The sequence below is a fragment of the Oryctolagus cuniculus genome, chromosome 2, assembly GCF_964237555.1.
Source record: "Oryctolagus cuniculus chromosome 2, mOryCun1.1, whole genome shotgun sequence".
Taxonomy (NCBI): domain Eukaryota; kingdom Metazoa; phylum Chordata; class Mammalia; order Lagomorpha; family Leporidae; genus Oryctolagus; species Oryctolagus cuniculus.
This window is the reverse complement of record NC_091433.1, coordinates 111,998,392-112,010,590: the sequence shown is the minus strand read 5'-3', so window position 1 is coordinate 112,010,590 and position 12,199 is coordinate 111,998,392. Positions and strand designations below refer to the sequence as shown.

At 48.0% G+C, this 12,199-nt stretch overlaps 1 protein-coding gene across 2 annotated transcripts in view; it reads left to right on the top strand.

Annotated features, from left to right (window-relative positions):
• BUB1 (BUB1 mitotic checkpoint serine/threonine kinase) overlaps positions 1-12,199 on the top strand; it is a 51,350-nt gene extending 39,151 nt beyond the window's left edge. For both annotated transcript variants that reach the window (XM_051836320.2, XM_051836327.2), the window contains 7 exons: positions 1,072-1,215; positions 6,079-6,194; positions 6,795-6,956; positions 7,115-7,272; positions 7,375-7,549; positions 8,998-9,104; positions 11,876-12,199. In XM_051836320.2, coding sequence (XP_051692280.1) covers positions 1,072-1,215; positions 6,079-6,194; positions 6,795-6,956; positions 7,115-7,272; positions 7,375-7,549; positions 8,998-9,104; positions 11,876-12,071 — 1,058 coding nt within the window. In that variant the 3' untranslated portion in view covers positions 12,072-12,199. The remainder of the gene's footprint in view (positions 1-1,071; positions 1,216-6,078; positions 6,195-6,794; positions 6,957-7,114; positions 7,273-7,374; positions 7,550-8,997; positions 9,105-11,875) is intronic.

Below are 12,199 nucleotides of genomic sequence, written 5' to 3'. Positions count from 1 at the left end.
CTGCCGCTTGGGATGGAGTCCTGCCTCTACTTCCCATCCAGCTTCCTGCTAATGTACCTCGGAGGCCTTAGATGATAGCCCAAGTGCTTGGTTCCTAGCACCTATGTGGGAGAACAGGTTGATTTGCCTGGCTCCTGGCTTTAGTTTGGTGCAGTCCAAGCTGTTGTAGGCATTTGGGGAGTGAGCTAGCAGATAGAAAATAGCCCTCTCTCTCCCTCCCCTCCTGTCTCTTTCACTCTGCCTTTCAAATTATTAACTTTACTTTATAAAGCAAATAAAATGGCAAATGACTATAGAGCCACCAGTTTTTTAAGTTTATTTTTAACTTTTTTAAATGATTTATTTGAGAGGAAGATATAGAGATCGTCCATCCACTGGTTCACTCCCCAAATGCCCACAACAGCCAAGGCTGGATCAGGCCAACACCAGAAGCCCGAACTCCATCAGAGTTTCCCGTGTACGTGACAGGGACCTAAGTATTTGAGCCATTATCTGCTGCCTTCCCAAGCACATTAGCAGGAAGCAGGCTAGGAAGCAGAGTAGCTGGGACTTGAGCCAGCACTCTGAAATGGGATGTGGGCATCCCAGGCAGTAGCTTAACTCACCATGCCGTAACACCCACCCCTGCTTGCTTTTTGAAAGGCAGAGTGACAGAGCAAGAGATCACCACGAGTCCATTCTGCAAATGCGCTGTACAGCCAGGGTTGGGCCGCCCCAAAGCCAGGAGCCACAGACTCCATGAGTCTCCCTTGTGGAGGCAGGAACCCTAATGCTTGAGCCATCATCTGTGCCGCCTGCCACATTAGCAGGAAGCTGAGTCAGCAGCAGAGGTGGGACTCCGATACGGGAAACAGGGATCCCAAGCGGCGACTGACCTTGCCACAGCGCAGTGCCTGCTGCTGATTTTGACTTTCAAAAATAGTTATTTATTATTTGAATCGATACTCTTGAAAAGATACAACTTTTGAAAGCTTATTTAATGTATGTCTGTACTTACTGTATCTATTATTTCTTTGTTAAAATTCTTGGGTACTGAATTCATGTCCTTTTTTAAATTTCTGTTCCCATAAGACTTCACTATCGAGAACCCATGGGATGATCATTTGATTCTCAGACTTCTATCTGGACTTTCAAAACCAGTGAATTCCTATCCAAATGTTTTTGAATGGCAATGCAAACTTCCAGCCATCAAGCCCAAGACCGAATTTCAGTTGGGTAAGAACTACATGAATAATACAACCTTAAATTCTTACTTCTCTATGGGAACTTGATCACTCATGATTGTGAGATTCTCCAGCCTCACGCCACCTCCAACAAAGAATTGTCTGAAGCGTTAAGCGGTGACAACAGGATTGTGATTATTGTTGGCACTGTAACTCAAGTAATTTATAGACAGCAATGTGACAGTGTCTATCAAAATAAAAAATGAACATACTCTTAGACCCAGCCACCTACTTGTAAGAATTTCCTGCAGTTATTGGTATACAGTTCCACAGCAAAGTACAGGCATTGGCAACAGAACAAAGAAGTCTGTTCCGTGATGATGGAAAGTGGTCTCCAAAACAAAACGAAAAAGGCAAAACTGTATTATATGCTGCTACTTGTTTCTCAGAAAGGGAAATTATAATATACATTTCTATTATGTCTGGAGAACCGCTGGAGGAAACTTAACACTAACACAGTTAACTTAGTGGGAGTGGGACAACAGTGGGAACAAGACTTTACACGGTGCATTTTTAGTTTTTTTTTTTGACAGGCAGAGTTAGAGAAAGGTCTTCCTTCCATTAGTTCACTCCCCTAAATGGCCACTACGGCCGGTGCTCTGCGCCAATCCGAAGCCAAGATCCAGGTGCTTCCTCCTGGTCTCCCATGCGGGTGCAGGGCCCAAGCACTTGTCCACTGCACTCCCAGGCCACAGCAGAGAGCTGGCCTGGAAGAGGAGCAACCGGGACAGAATCTGGTGCCCCAACCAGGACTAGAACCTGGGGGTGCTGGGGGTGCTGGCACCGCAGGCGGAGGATTAGCCAAATGAGCCGTGGCGCTGGCCTGCAGAGCATTTTTAATATAATAAATAGATTTTAGGTTTTAGAGCATCTTTAGGCTTACAGAAAAATTGAGGGGAAAGTATGGAGCTCCCATATACCTATTCCACCACATACCTGCACACAATCACAGATTTCCATTAACTTTTTTTTTTTTTTTTTTTTTGACAGGCAGAGTGGACAGTGAGAGAGAGAGACAGAGAGAAAGGTCTTCCTTTTGCCGTTGGTTCACCCTCCAATGGCCGCCACAGCTGGCGCACCGCGCTGATCCAAAGGCAGGAGCCAGGTGCTTCTCCTGGTCTCCCATGTGGTGCAGGGCCCAAGCACTTGGGCCATCCTCCACTGCCGTCCCTGGCCACAACAGAGAACTGGCCTGGAAGAGGGGCAACTGGGAAATAATCCGGCGCCCCGACTGGGACTAGAACCCGGTGTGCCGACACCGCTAGGTGGAGGATTAGCCTATTGAGCCACGGTGCCAGCCTCCATTAACGTCTGCACAAGTGTGGTACATATGTCACAATTGATGAGCCACGGATACACTGTCTATATATTAAAGCCCAGAGTTTACATTAGGCTCCGTGGTTTTGTACATTCTGTGGGATTGACATGTATCCATCATTACAACATCACTGCCTTCAGTGTCCCCTGTGTTTCACCTGCTCATCCCTTCCTCCCGTCTCCCACCCCCGACAACCATTGATCCTTTTACTATCTCTTGTTTTACCCTTTCCAGAATAGCATATGATTGGACTCATACGGTATATAACTGCTCAGACACTTCTTTTACTTAGCATTTAAGGTTTTTCCATGTCTTTTTTTTTTTTCCTTAAGATTTGTTTATTTGAAAGGCAGAGAGAAAGAGAAGTCTTCCATCCAGTGGTTCACTCCCCAAATGGCCACAGCAGCCAGAGCTGTGCCAATCTGAAGCCAGGAGCCAGGCGCTTCTTCCAGGTCTCCCATGTGGGTGCAGGGGCCCAAGGACTTGGATCATCTTCCACTGCTTTCCCAGGCCACAGCAGAGAGCCAGATGGGAAGTGGAGCAGCCAGGTCTGGAACCTGTGCCCATATGGGATTTATGAGATTTATTTATTTGAAAGAGAAACAGAGTAAGAAGCAGAGAAAAATACATCTTTCACCCACTGGTTCATTGCCCAAATGGCTGTAGCAGCCAGGTCTGGGCCAGGCTGAAGCTAGGATCCAGAAACTCCTTCCTAGTATCCAGCAGAGGTGGCAGGGGCTCAAGCTGTTGGGCTGCCTTCTACTTCCCCAAACACATTAGCAGGAAGCTGAATCAGAAGCCGAGTAGCCAGGTTCAAAGTAGCACTTTCATACGGGGGCCTGGCATTGCCACAGCTTAACCCTGTGCCACCACGCCAGGCCCCCGTCGTGCATTCTCAACACAGTGAACGAGAGTCCCTGTGCCACATCCTTGCCAGCATTTGGTGGTGGCAGTGTTTTGGGGTTAGCCGTTCTAGTATCTAGTAGTATCTCTCTATTGTACAGGCCTACCCGTGACAGATTCTTAATTTTTGTGTAAGAAATTCTTTATTCTTGACATCTGAAGGATAATTTCACTGGATGTAGAACTCTAGGTTGTTGGTATTTTTTTGTTTTAACACGTTGCATGTTTGATTCCACTCTCTTATTTGTATGGCTTCTGAGAACTCCGATGTAATTCTTGTCCTTGCTCCTCTGTAGTAAGGCGACTTTATTCCTCTGGCTTCTTTCCAGATTTTCTCTTTGTCCATGGTTTCCCACACTTAGCATATGACAGCCTGGGTGTCAGTTTTATGGTATTTATCCTACTTAATAGTCTCTGAGTTTCCTGGACTTGTGAGTTAGTGTCTGTCATGAAGTTTGGAAAGTCCTCAGCCATTATTAGTCCAATGTTCCTTCTTTTCCTTTCTTCCTTCTCATCCTCCCATTATGCATATGTTACACCTTTTGTGATTTTCCCTAAGTTCTCAATCTGTTCAATTCTTTTTAAAAAAAAAAAAAAAGATTTATTTATTTGAGAGGTAAAGTTACATTGAGAGGGAGAGACAGGTCTTCCATCCGCTGGTTCACTCCCCAAATGGCCGCAACGACTGGAGCTGTGCCAATCCAAAGCCAGGGGCCAAGAGTTTCTTCCGGGTCGCCCATGTGGGTGCAGGGGCCCAAGTGCCTAGGCCATCTTCTGCTTTCCCAGGCCACAGCAGAGAGCTGGATTGGAAGAGGAGCAGCTGGGACTAGAACCGGCGCTCATATGGGATACAAGCACTACAGTCGGAGACTTAACCCACTGTGCCACAGCACCACCCCTGTTCCATTCTTTTAATTTCTTCCTTCCTTCCTTCCTTTTTTGTCTTTCAGTTTTGTTTCTCTCGTCATATCCTCAAGCTCACTGATTCTTCTCGATACTCAGTTTATTGAGGAGATCACGAAAGCCATTCTTCCTTTTTGTCACAATGGTTTATTTTTTATTCCTAGCAATTTCTTTTTCTCAGAGTTTCCATCTCTGTTTACATTTTTTTATTTTTGTACGTTGTCCACTTACCAATTACAGCTATTGGCATACTGATCATCATCATTTTTTAAAAGTTAGTCATCTGATAATTCCAAAAGCTTTTCCATAGCCCTGTTTTTGAATCTTGCTCTCTTCAAGCCATGTTTTTTGTTTTCTGTTTCACCTTTTAATATTTTGTTAGGAACCACATTTACTGTTGTGAAAGGAACTGAGATAAATAGGACCACACGTAGTCTGTGAAAGGGATTGGGATAAATTGGCCTTTGGTGTGCGGTTTTTGCCGGCCTGGTTAGGAGTTAGTCTGTGTTTACTCTTTGCTGTTGCTGTGGGGGTCAGAAGCCAAAAATTTCCTTTGTGTCCTCACTTGTCTCCCATAACATCTCTGGGTTTCCATCGAGACTTTTAAAGTAAGGCCTGAGGTGTGCAGCCTTCTCTGTTGTGGTTCTCCGTATCCCCTGTCCATCTCCCCAGCTTTGGGAGCAGCAGCAGGGTGCCCGTGACCTCAGTTCTCTAAGGTCTAAGAAGAGTTGTTGGTTTTCGGTTGTTCAGCATTTTTGTTGTGAGGGTGGAGGGGTGAATTCCAAACCTCTTACATGCCAACTAGAAACCAGAGATCTACTTTTTCTATATATTTGGTTTTGACATGAATTCTTTTTTAAAAATGTTAGGAATCTTTAAAATTCACCTCTGTGGTTTTCCTCCCTAAAACCAAAACCTTAGTGTGACCACATGAAAAATAACAAGCCCACGTTGAGGGACATTGCACAATATATCTGACTGTTATTCTTTGAAACTGTCAAGGTCATCAAAAATAGGGAAAGTCTAAAGTCATCACAACCCAGAAGAGGCTAAGGAAACCTGGTGATAAAATACGTTGCATCCTGGAATGTGCAGGAAAAACTAACGAAATGAGAATCAAGTGTGGCTTTTAGACAATGGTAACATACCACTGTCGGTTCTTTATTGTCACAAAGAAAGCCTGGTTATGTGAGAGTTAGCGAGCGTAGGGGGCACCAGATTCAGAAGATGCAGAAACTTGACTTCCTTTGCAACTTTTCTGTGAAACAAAAACTGTGCTAAAAATAGGGCTTACTGAAATTAGAGTGGTTACATTATGTGTTCTCAACATCAGTGGTTAGGGGTATAGTTTGTCCTTTTATTTTGTTGTAAAACATGAGTATTTATCCAAAAACATTGTCCGGCACTTTACAGAGGGTTTTTCTGTGTTCTTCCCAACATCTCAGTGGTCACTCGGGGCAGGCAGCCTACTTGAAAGTGTGTGGGGCCGTGTGGCTAAGTGACAGGCCTGGCCGCAGAGCTGCCCGTGGTCCTCCACACAGAAAATCTGATCATGGGCTCTGAGTGGCAGGCATTTGTTCCACTGTCATCCAAGACCTTTCCTAGGGACCGAGATCCATTTTAATGTATTAAAGCAATTCAAACACTAAGAGTATTTTACAGAATCTCCATTTTGATAAAGCCTCTCCTGTTTTGAGTTGCCTGGTCATTTTGACATGTCTGTCTCCCAAGGTTCTTTGATGGTCTATGTCAATCACCTTCTTGGAGAAGGGGCCTTTGCTCAAGTCTATGAAACTACCCATGGAGACGTGGATGACACCAAAAATAAACAGAAATTTACTTTAAAGGTAAGTGATCACAGTAGCTCTATATGACATAGAAATGAATTGTAGTCGGCCTCTTTTTTAAGTTAACGATTTTTTAAAAATTACTTACGTTTATTTTATTTGAGAGGCAGAGAGGGAAAGAGCTTCCATTTGCTAGTTCCCTTCTCAAAAGCCCAGAACAGCTGGGCCTGGCCAAGCCAAAGCCAGTAGCCTGGAATGCAATCCACGTGTCCCACATGCTGGCAGAAACCCATTACTGGAGCCATCATTGCTGCCTCCCAGGGTGTGCATCAGCAGGAAGCTGGAAGAGATGCAACCAAGACTTGAACCCAGGCTTCAGTGTGAGATATAGGCATCCCAAATGGCACTTTAACCACTGTGCCAGACGGCTGTCCCCATAGTGATGTTTTCGTGGTAAGAAACTAACACTATCCGAGGAGAATTCAGGGTTGCCCTGCCACTGAAATCAACTTGGAGTAAGCTTCATACCGCAGAACAGCGCATAGCTTGCCATCACCTTCAACCCACATTCTTTGTTGGGATGGAGGTTACTTTCTTGGAGTCATGGAGTCATTTCAGAATGAGAGAACCAGTATGAATGTCACCTACCTGATTGTGCAGGTGCAGAAGCCTGCCAACCCCTGGGAGTTCTACATTGGGACCCAGCTGATGGAGAGACTCAGTCCAATCTCACGGCACATGTTTATCAAGTTCTACTCTGCCCACCTGTTCCAGAATGGGAGCATATTAGTAGGAGAACTCTACAGTTATGGAACACTACTAGTAAGTGCTTTCATTTCTACCATGTGGACACGACGTACACGTTGGGCTTGTGCCTGGCATATATCTTTTTATGGGGTGATGCCCAGGGGTAAAGCTCCTGACAACATTTCATTAATCTTCTGCAACCAACTCAGGATTCCACTTTGCATTGTTTCTAGAATGCCATTAACCTCTATAAAAATACCCCTGAAAAAGTGATGCCCCAAGCTCTCGTCATCTCTTTTGCCATCAGAATGCTCTACATGATTGAACAAGTCCATGACTGTGAAATCATTCATGGAGACATTAAGCCGGATAACTTCATACTGGGAAACAGGCAAGTGCCTCACTTTTCCTGGGATTCTTCTCCTAACCTTTCCCTGGCAGCCTCTGGTTACTTGTGCTCATGTACCCTGGTCCTTGCTTGTGTTCGGTACAGGTTTTTGGAGCAGGACAGTGACGAGGATGATTTGTCTGCTGACTTGGCACTGATTGACCTGGGTCAGAGTATAGATATGAAACTGTTTCCCAAAGGAACTGCGTTTACAGGAAAATGTGAGACGTCTGGTTTTCAGTGTATTGAGATGCTCAGTAACAAGCCATGGAACTATCAGGTATCGCGTGAAAGCGAGAGATTTCAAAGTGTCATCCTTAATTGCATTTCCTAGGTTGTCAGAATGAACGTGGGCATCTAGTTAGTTTGAACGGGTGTCTTGAGCAGCAGTTGAAGGAGGAACTTAATGTGGAAAGAAGGGGAATCAAGTCTATTCCTAAAGTTTTCCTTCATATTAATCAGTTATCAGTTCTGTAACCAGAAAAGGAGAGCAGATAGAATCCATGAGTTTGATCCTCAGGAAGAGTAATCATCTATCATCTGGGAGGCCTTCAGAGTGGAGGTCAGGCTGTGAAGGGCCAGCCTGGCTTACTGAGCTCACACTGGCCCGCCTGCGTTCCTTATGGCCGGAACGCCCAGGGTGTCCCAGCCCACCTTCCCCACGCAGAACCCTCCCCATGCATGGTGTTGGACACACCTGTGCTGTTCTCACAGGCAACAAGGGAGATTTGTTGGTGATCGACAGTGCTAATCAGATGTCCAGCCAAGTGTGTGGCCAGCTCCAAAAGGTGTTAGAAGTGGACCATTATTGTCCTGAAGGAAGGTTTCAGAATTTTATTTTGTCATTTGCACCTTATTTGAAAGTCAGAGACAGAACAACAGAGAGAGATCTATCATGATTTCTCACTGCCCAGAACTCAGCCCAGGTCTCCCACGTGGGTAGCAGGGGCCCAAGTCCTTGAACCAGCATCTACTGCCTCCCAGGCTGCATATGAGCAGAAAGCTGGATGGGCAGCAGAGGGGCCGGGACTCAAGCCAGGCACTCCATGTGGGATCCACGCATCCTAAGCACTGTCTTAGCCAGCATGCCGAATGCCCACCCTGTCTCCAGAAATTTCAGCGAATTCGAATATTAAATGACAAGGAAAATACAGGTTGGGATAATTGTGAAGTTCTGGTGCTGTGTTAACAAACCCAGTTGCCCAGTTTCCAGGTGAGACTTGTGGCTGTCTGGGAGCCCATGATAGAGGTGGCAAGGATGGGGCCATGTGTCTGGTAGGTTGTCCCACCAGTGAGGCCACAGACTGCAGGATGCTGGCCCAGCCCCTCCTGGGGCGGGGCGGGTGAATGGATGTAGTCCTCTGTCTTCGGGTTTCCCATAGCAAGAGGCCATGGGGTGCCATCAAGAACAAGAGCCAGAGTCCCAGGCCAGGGAGTTGGGAAGACTTGCAGGCTGGCCATGTTGGGGAGGATGGGAGTGTTGTCTGCCCTGCGTGACGGAACAGAGGACTTGAAAAGGACACATTGGCTTGAGGAGGGAGGACAGGACTTTCCCAGGGACTACCTAAGGAGGCACCCATGCTCTGCCATGAGGTTCACAGCCATCGGGGAGCAGAACGCACAGCTTCCCCAATCCTGTGACAAGTCAGCGTGCTGCCTGGGTTGGGCATCTCAGTGTGGTCCTATGTGGATGACTGTCTAGTCACCTGTACTGTGTTTTCTTCATAGATCGATTACTTTGGAGTTGCTGCCACAGTGTACTGCATGCTCTTTGGCACTTACATGAAGGTGAAAAACGAAGGGGGCGTTTGGAAGCCTGAGGGCCTCTTTAGAAGGTGGGTCTTAGCCCTGGGGCCTCAGCACACAGACAGCAAAGCCAGTAGAATGCTGGCTTCACCTGACGGCAAGAGGGTCTCGGCCGCCACACAGAACGCCTGTGCCTCGGGCCGTGTGCTGACAGCACAGGGCTGGCACTACAGTGAGCCAGCCAGTCACGTGGGTCCCCACCTGTGAGAACCCAGCAGCCAGTGCCCTTGTGAGGTCCTTGAGAGCATCCAGCCCGCTCCTTGTGCACTGTACACGCGAGCACTCCTCTGTCCCTCCAGGGGAGCCCTGATGTCACTGAGCGCAGGCTCGCTTCTCTGAGCCAGTGGATTCACACGGATCTACTTTGCTCGGATGTCGCTTAGAAGAGGCAGAGGAAGTGGATGCGAAGGTGCTTTCTAAGTTAGGAAGTAACGTGACGAGAGGCGTCAGGGTGTGAAGTCCCAGCCCTGCGTGACTTGGTTCCTCTGAGACTCTTGTCCATGAGAGTCTCGGCCAGTGTCAGTGACAGCACTGGAGCCCTTCCTGTCGGCACAGTGGCCCACCTGGCATGATGCGTACACAGACAGATGATGGTGCTGGCTTTCAGCCGCTCATGGTGCCACTGGAACTTGTTTGAGGTATAAAAACATACACAGAAAAGTGCACTCATCTTACAGACAGACTCAGGGAATTTCTTACATATGTTGACATCTTTTAAAATTCATTAAACTGAGATTCCCCTTGACTCGCCTCCCCTTACCAAAGCAGAAAGGAGGAAAGAGTTGCCAATAATTTTATGAAATGTCACAGGCCACACATAAATGTTAGGGTCAGGACCTGGAAGAAAACGTGGAATAATTATATTTTGCATATGGAGTCGTCATGTTTAGCAGTTCCTTCGTTCTTCCTCTTGCTCATAGTCAAAGGACCAAAGCTGGGCAGGCTTCCTGTCTGAGGTACAACTCGGGCTATGTCCTGCATTTTCCCCACTGCCTGTGTCCATCTTCGGGAGTTTCTGCTTTAGCCCTAACCACTGTAGTCCTTGCAGCTGTTAAATGGGGTCTCTCTCCTGGGCAGTCCAGCCACTCTGCCTGGTCCTGACTCGTAGGCAGCTGTGATTCTCATTTGGCCGTTTGGCTAAATTACTCGTTTAGCAGCAGGGTATATACAGCAAGCCCAAAGCAGACAGGTTGGTTTTTATGCGTGTGTGTCTTTTTTATTTGTTTTAAGATTTATTTATTTATTTTAAAGAGAGAAAGAGAGCTCTTCCACCCACTGGTTCACTCCCCAAATGGCCACGGTGAGCAGGTCTGGACCAGGCTGAAGCCAGGAACGAGGAGCTGCACCCAGGTCTCACACACTGGGAGCAGGGGCCTAAGCACCTGGGTCATTGCTTCCCCAGGAGCACCAGCAGGGAGCTAGATCAGAAGTGGAGCAGCTGGGACTCCAGCCAGCACTCTGGGGGGTGCCAGCATGGCAGGCTGCAGCTTAACCTGCTACACCACAGTGCCAGCCCCTGAGCAGATAATTTCTTCTTTTTTTTTTTTTTTTTTTTTTGCAGGCAGAGTGGACAGTGAGAGAGAGAGAGACAGAGAGAAAGGTCTTCCTTTTTGCCGTTGGTTCACCCTCCAATGGCCGCCGCGGCCGGCGCGCTGCAGCCAGCGCACCGCGCTGATCCGGTGGCAGGAGCCAGGAGCCAGGTGCTTTTCCTGGTCTCCCATGGGGTGCAGGGCCCAAGCACCTGGGCCATCCTCCACTGCACTCCCTGGCCACAGCAGAGGGCTGGCCTGGAAGAGGGGCAACCGGGACAGAATCCGGCGCCCCGACTGGGACTAGAACCCGGTGTGCCGGCACCACTAGGTGGAGGATTAGCCTAGTGAGCCGCGGCGCTGGCCCAGATAATTTCTTAAAAATAGAAAGTTGTCGGCCAGCGCCGCGGCTCACTAGGCTAATCTTCCGCCTGCGGCGCCGACACACCGGGTTCTAGTCCCGGTTGGGGTGCTGGTTCTGTCCCGGTTGCTCCTCTTCCAGTCCAGCTCTCTGCTGTGGCCAGGGAGTGCAGTGGAAGATGGCCCAAGTGCTTGGGCCCTGCACCCCATGGGAGACCAGGAGGAAGCACCTGGCTCCTGGCTTCAGATCAACGCAGCACCGGCCGTAGCAGCCACTTGGGGGGTGAACCAATGGAAAAAGCAAGACCTTTCTCTCTCTCTCTCTCTCTCTCTCTCTCACTCTCACTCTCTCACTGTCTAACTCTGCCTATCAAAAAAATTTAAAAAAAAAATAAAAAAAGTTGTCCACTGCAGAGCTTTTGCTAAAAGACTGCCTTAATCAGCTCTCTGCTATGGCCCAGGAGTGCAGTGGAGGATGGCCCAAGTCCTTGGGCCCTGTACCCCATGGGAGACCAGGAGAAGTACCTGGCTCCTGCCATCGGATCAACGCGACGCGTCGGCCGCAGCGCGCTGGCCGCAGCGGCCATTGGAGGGTGAACCAACGGCAAAAGGAAAGACCTTTCTCTCTGTCTCTCTCTCTCACTGTCCACTCTGCTTGTCAAAAAAAAAAAAAAAAAAAAAAAAAAAAAAAAAAGACTGCCTTAAATCATTTTGGGGGAATATGTTTAGACATTTAATTGGATCTTCAGTTTCTCCCATTGATAATAGATTCGGCATTTCCCTTCTTGATGGGTTAATTGCGTTTGGGTGAGAGCTGTGTGTGACTGTCCAGGCCTTGGGAGGCAGCTGAGGAGGGGCTGCCGCGCGTGCTGAGGCCACCTTTCATCTGTGGTGGGTGCTTTGTCCCGCAGGCTTCCTCACCTGGAGGTGTGGGAGGAATTCTTCCACCTGATGCTGAATATACCAGATTGCCACCACCTGCCGTCTCTGGCGCTGCTGAGGCAGAAGCTGAGGACGCTGTTCCAGCAGCACTACGCGAGCAAGGTCAGGACGCAGCGCAACAGGCTGATTGTGCTGCTCCTGGAGTACAAGAGATCGAGGAAATAGAAGTGGACACGGACACTCCACAGAGATAGATCGCTTTGTAAATGCCAGCCTCATCCTGAACCTTCATTTTTCCCCACGTTTATTGTTTGTCAATGTTTGTTAAAAATAAAATCTACAGAGTGGATCCA